Source organism: Danio rerio, chromosome 8 (assembly GCF_049306965.1).
Source record: "Danio rerio strain Tuebingen ecotype United States chromosome 8, GRCz12tu, whole genome shotgun sequence".
In the NCBI taxonomy this organism is placed as follows: Eukaryota; Metazoa; Chordata; class Actinopteri; order Cypriniformes; family Danionidae; genus Danio; species Danio rerio.
Genome location: NC_133183.1, coordinates 38,222,956 through 38,228,885, shown reverse-complemented (window position 1 = coordinate 38,228,885; position 5,930 = coordinate 38,222,956). Strand labels below are relative to the sequence as shown.

General features: G+C 40.7%; 1 protein-coding gene across 4 annotated transcripts; it reads right to left on the bottom strand.

Annotated features, from left to right (window-relative positions):
• Positions 1 to 846: 846 nt before the first annotated feature.
• Positions 847 to 2,836, bottom strand: LOC100007069 (E3 ubiquitin-protein ligase RBBP6-like). 4 transcript variants are annotated; one of them, XM_073908999.1, is made up of 7 exons: positions 2,285 to 2,836; positions 1,995 to 2,091; positions 1,816 to 1,891; positions 1,581 to 1,669; positions 1,444 to 1,504; positions 1,202 to 1,341; positions 847 to 1,106 (listed from the first exon to the last, which is right to left on the bottom strand). In XM_073908999.1, exons 1-7 carry the CDS (start codon positions 2,442 to 2,444, stop codon positions 932 to 934), a joined length of 798 nt encoding a protein of 265 aa, XP_073765100.1. In that variant the 5' UTR covers positions 2,445 to 2,836; the 3' UTR covers positions 847 to 931. The 4 variants fall into 4 exon arrangements, with proteins under 4 accessions (XP_073765100.1, NP_001373457.1, NP_001373458.1 ...); NM_001386528.1 differs by lacking the exon at positions 1,444 to 1,504 and having other exon boundaries at positions 2,285 to 2,834; NM_001386529.1 differs by lacking the exons at positions 1,444 to 1,504; positions 1,581 to 1,669 and having other exon boundaries at positions 2,285 to 2,834.
• Between the last annotated feature and the right edge of the window lie 3,094 nt (positions 2,837 to 5,930).

Here is a 5,930-nt window from a genome sequence, read left to right as displayed (position 1 = left end):
GTAATTCAAACTCTGTGGGGACATACATGCATATGTTTTTTGAATGTCCACTTATCAGTACATTTTGGGATAAGGTATTTCAAACTACTTCAGAATTGTGTGAGATGTTCATTCCCAAATACCCTAATATCTGTTTATTGAATGATGATTATGATCTAAACCTAAACAATTCCCAACGCAGGATATTTCATACTGCACTAACTGCAGCCAAGAAAGTTATATTTAAAATATGGCATGAACCCTCATTTCCAGCGGATAAAATGTGGCTTATTGAACTAAAAAATATTGCACTGTTAGAACGTTCCACTGCAAGAATTAACAGAGCTAAACCCCATACAATCAAAGCATGGTCCGATTTTATTGAGAAAATTTCTTATATAATAACTAGTTAATTCTCACCCCAGAGTTTTTTTTTCTTTTTTTTCTGTGTATTGTTATTCATTTATTATTGTAATGTCTTTATTTTATTATTATTATTATTTGAAATTTCTTTATGTATTTTTATTTAATGCAAACCCTGGCTTGTATATAGTTGTTGCTAGCTATGTATGCTGGCTTTGTTCTGCAATAAATAAATAATCAAAAAAAAAAAACACGACTGAGCACTAATAGTGTACTCAACACTTTACACTGACATTTGAAGGATCACCTGACATTAAAGACTGAAGTAAGAACGCTGAAAAAAACCCATCAGATTTTAGCCCAGAAGAGTTTCTCTTTTCCTAAATTAAAGCAAAACTTCATGATATTGTGTTTATGAATTCATTCGTGTGTGTGTGTGTGTGTGTGTGTGTGTATGTGTGTGTTGCACTGCTGGAGTGAAGGTTAACCAGTCCACACAGTTCATGCGGCTATAATCTTTATTATCTTTTATTAATAAACTATGTACAATATTTACACGTCGGCTCCAGGTCTCTTGGATGAAGGTCTCTCAGCGACGTGGTCTCTTCTGGTCGCCGCGCGTCTCTGGTGAAGATGGGGAGCGGGACCGTTTCCCTCCGGCGTCCCGGACCGAAGATGCCGCACCTGCTGAGGACGAGGAGGGCAAAGGCTCGGTCTGGCAGGAGAAGGACGGCCTCTTTCTCTTCTCAGCAGCATAGGCCTCACTGAACAGATCGAGCGCAAACACACACAAGCAGACATCATGTGAGATTTGGACAAACACTAGAACATGCGGCTATGCCAAGTACAGTTTACTCACGCGTCTATGATGGGAATGACGTATCGGCCGCTGCCGTCTATCATGACTCCCTTTCGGTCTGGGTCGTCCACCTCCAACAGGAAGCTGCGGGGAATCCCTGTGCTCTTCCGGATGCGCTTGTGCGGCGCGGAGCGGCTGCCCTGTGAATTGAGGAGTGACAGTCAAACTCGGAGCAAACAATCTGACTGATGAGGACAAGAGCTCAAGTTCACAGCAACCGTGAGCTTGGAAAACCCAGTTACCACATTAGTGGGGCAGTGCCTAATGTGGTGTCCCGGGATCCCAAGCAGCCTCATGGCCTCACTAGTGAACATCAGAACCATGAGAATCAGCTCAGACATCTCTCACAAAGCAAACCTGTCAGTGTCTGAACGCTCACCTGCTGGAGTAGTAGCACAGGCTGGACTGGTACATCACCGCTTTCAGCTTGTCCTCCTCTGACGCCTTTGCCTCAGCCAGATTCTCAGTCTGTTTCACAGGCATTTGCACATTTGAATCTTTTTCACCCTCAACCCTTCAAACAATCTCAAATCTCCCTAAGAAGCTGAGTGCGTGTGCGTATATTGTGTGCTTTACATTGCGTTTTGCTATTGTGCTATTCATTTGTTCAATACCTTCAACAACTGCTCCAGTGAGAGGAGTGAAGGATCAGCTCTAGGTGAAGGTTCACGCCAGCGTCCAGCTTGATGTCTGCAAAACAAAGGAGCTTGTGTGACTAAAACACCAGGGACAGACCAGGAGTCTTCATATAACATCTAACAGAGGACGCGTGTGCTCATTTCACAGCACTTACCCAACAAATCTTCTGTTTGAGGACTTCAGTCCCGCCGCAGGGATCCGTCTGATGATGACCGACGTGTTTTTAGGGATGAGAGCATCATCTGTGTATTCTGACAGCAAAATAAAATCAGAATCAGCACATAATTATGGAGCATGGTATACTTTGAGAGCCATTAGCCTTTTAAAACAGCCAAAACATCCCTACATGTCAGCATCAGCACCACCTTACAGCTTCCAGAAGTGTCTGATGTAACGCATCTAATGTTAGCGTAGAACAGTTGAAGTGTCTTTTCCTCAACTCACCTTCATCAGTCTGGGCGTTGCTGATCTTCAGCTGGCAGAACTTCAGCCTCTTGCTCCTCATGATCTGCCGCTTCAGCTCCCCCGCGCTGATGTTGAGGCCTTCAAACTGGAGCGAGTCGTAGGTGAGTCGACTCTGGAACCTGTAGTGAACACAAGACATACTGAACACAAACACAAAGCACAGCGTAATAAAAAGGGTCAAACCTGAGTGATGGGAACAGCAGGCGATCAATCGACGTATCCAACGATCAATAATATCGATAATCTGGAAAAATTGTCACGGAGGACGCAGAGATCAGATGCCAATCGACACAGCGAGATTCAAACAACACCCACAGGACGGTTGTCATGGATGCTGATGATGAACACGTGACGCATGCGCTGTACAACTTCCGGCAATATTATCATTATTAATATTAATTTTATTGATAGTAGTAGTAAAATCATTGCGATAAGTATAATAAAATAAACAGCAGAACAGTTGGCCATCTCTGAATAATACACAGCGACGTTTCCCTGCACGAACGATTCAGGCCTTCGCCAAGAAGACTCGGGTGAGTCGAAGATTCAGGGATTGATTCAACTGTCCGTTCATCCTATTGGCTTCTTTGGCTGAATGAATCGTTCAATGCTTTACTCAAATAAAGCGGCCTCTTGCTGCCACCTATTGGGGGTTTGCTTTTTTGTTTTCAAAAGTACTTTGACACTTTTTTAAAGGCACCTTTAAGTTCATTTTTGCACAAAAGCTCGTCTCTGTGCGTTCCAAATGGTTTGAAATTTCCTTAGCACATGGTTTTCTTGATGCGTTTGAAATTTTCAATGTAAATCCACTCGTACTTGCATTTGATCTTTATTATGCCTTAAAATCAAAACTATACTAAAGGTGTCTTATCCAAATGCAGATTTTCATTCAAAACGTTATGACAGAACCATATTACTTTACAGTGGCCCATGGATATATATATATATATATATATATATATATATATATATATATGTGTGTGTGTGTGTGTTGCTTGTTTCTTATTTACCCATGCAGTGACTTTTAGGCATAAATACTATGTAGGCTTGCTAAAGGGTTGCATGAAAAATGTCATCATCGTGAGAGCTTGACTTTTTTTTTGTCGCTGCCTTTAGTTGTGGTGAAATGAGATGCATCATGTCGTTTATCTGTTTGTGCAGTCTGTACCTTCATTTCTGAATCGTGTGGCATCGTACTTGAAGCCAAGTCATTTAGCCCAAGGCATAGTTGTCTTAGAATGAGTAGTTTGCTGATCAAATTCCACATTTTGATGAGGCAAAACACATCTTGGATGTTTTAATTACTATTTTAGGTGAAAAACAAAACAATGAGATTTGTGTAAAATCTAAAGTTAACCAAGTCCAGCCCGCCATCTTGTCCTGCCTCTCAGTTCTCTTAAGCCTTGGGCCGTCTCTGTGAAGTGGCCTCTTTTGGGCTCATCATTGAAGACCGGACGAGCTGCAACATTTCGTTCTGCCAGGTTCTGGGAGTAGATGAGCATGTCATCGGTCTAGACTATGGTCAACTTGTGAAGTTACTCATACACCTCCGCTCATGGCATATTACCATTAAAATGAAACTTTTCCAGCAGAATATGACGCTCTAAAAAAAAAAAACTCCATCGGCACTGGTAACTATGAAAAACACGACTGAGCACTAATGGTACACTCAACAATTTACACTGACATTTGAAGGATCACCTGACATTAAAGACTGACGTAAGAACGCTGGAGGAACATCAAATTTTAACACGGAGGAGGCGTGTCAAAATGGCGCTCTGAGCACACGCTTGTTTGAGAGGCTCCCGATCCCAAACTTTATTTTGGAAGTTCTACTGAATTGTGAGAAATTTATTTTGATTGGTTTGTGTTTTTTACTACCTAAGGGATCTCAATCACAGTAATGGGTGGTTCTGAAAAGAGAAAAAATTTGAAGAAGTCCGGGAAAACAGTGTCGAGCACAGCTGCTAATTCTAGCTCTCCTAGCAAAACGGCCTGTAACTCGCTTGAATCGCAAGGATGTGATTATGCTTCCGCTGTCGGGGTTTTGAAAAATAACATGCACGACTATGTTGAGCAAAACGATGATTCTGTGCTTATGCTCATGGAGGAAGTAATCCCGCCGCTACCCGACACGCTGATAGTTGAAAACTCCCGGATAATCAAAGACATGAAAGAAGAGGTCGGCAAGAACACAGAAAAAATCTCTAGTGTGTTGGAAACTATTGATTTCATCTGCAACGAGGTTAAAGATCTGAAACAAAGAGTTGATTTCATTGACTCGCGCACAAAGAAAGAAGAAATTAATTCCACTGAACGAGAACAACGCCTGGCGCATTTAGAAACCTACACTCGTCGATGGAATCTGAGGATCCACGGAATTCCTGAGAAAGATAAAGAAAATGTCCGTCAGGAGATTATTGACGTGTGCCAACAGATTCTTCCTCAGTTTAAGGAGAAATTTCCTGATGTCATTGATGTGGCACACCGTCTTGGCCGTGTTCACCCACACAGCAAGGGCCGTGGTATTCTCTTCCGATTTACATCGCGCTTTTACCGAGATGCAGTTTGGCGTGCTGCAAAGGATGCTGACTTTCTGACAAAAAATCGTTTGAAAAACACGGAGGACTTGTCATCAGCTGATCGAGCAAAAAGATTGAAGCTGTGGCCAATAATTGAAAAAGCTCGAAAAGAGAACAAGCGAGCGTTCTTCGTGGGCGGACGCGCTTTTGTGGATGGTACAGAGATTTTTCCTCCTACATAAAAACTAAAGTTTGGACTTGATATGATCCATCTTCATTGCTTTTTGGCGGTGCTATAGTATGGACTGCAGCTCTTATAAAACTTTTTTTTTTCTCTTTTTCTCCACCTCGAAGATACCTGATTTTCTCATACTTCAAAAGTTCAGTTCAAACTAATTATAAAGGGATTGTTGTCCTCATCCCTTCCGATTTAAGGTTTGACCATTTGGTTTTCCATTATAGTGATATTCTCTCTTTGTAGTAATTCTTAGGTCTTGTTCCTGTTTCCAGTGTTTTGTTCTTATCCTTCTTGTTTCTTTTTATGTCCTTGTCTATTGTCTCTTTAAATTGTAGAGGGCTACGCAACATTCTTAAACGAAAAACAGTTTTTTTATTTCTTAAACGTTTTGAAACAGATTTTTGCTTTCTTCAAGAATCTCATTCAACCGTACAAGAAGTTAATTTATGGAGATCACAATGGGGGTCAGAAATTTGGGTGTCCCATGGAAATGAACATTCTGCCGGAGTTTGTATTTTAAAAAATAATTTTAGTGGAAACATTTTGGCTAGTGATTGTGATATTAATGGTCATTTCATTTTACTAGCTTTACAGTTTGCTAACCTAACATATGTTATTGCCAATATTTATGGTTATAATTCTCCAAAAGATAATAAGTTTTTTTTTGTAAATTAGAAACTCAATTATCTAAAATGTTAACTAAATATCCAAACTCTTATTTAATTATTGGTGGTGACTTTAATGTTGTGTTTAATAACACATTAGATAGATGGCCCCCCCATCCCACCTGTATTAATAATGATTATTTCTTTTCTTTTGTACAAAAGTTTTCTGTTGTTGATGTGTGGCGAGAAACTCATCCTTT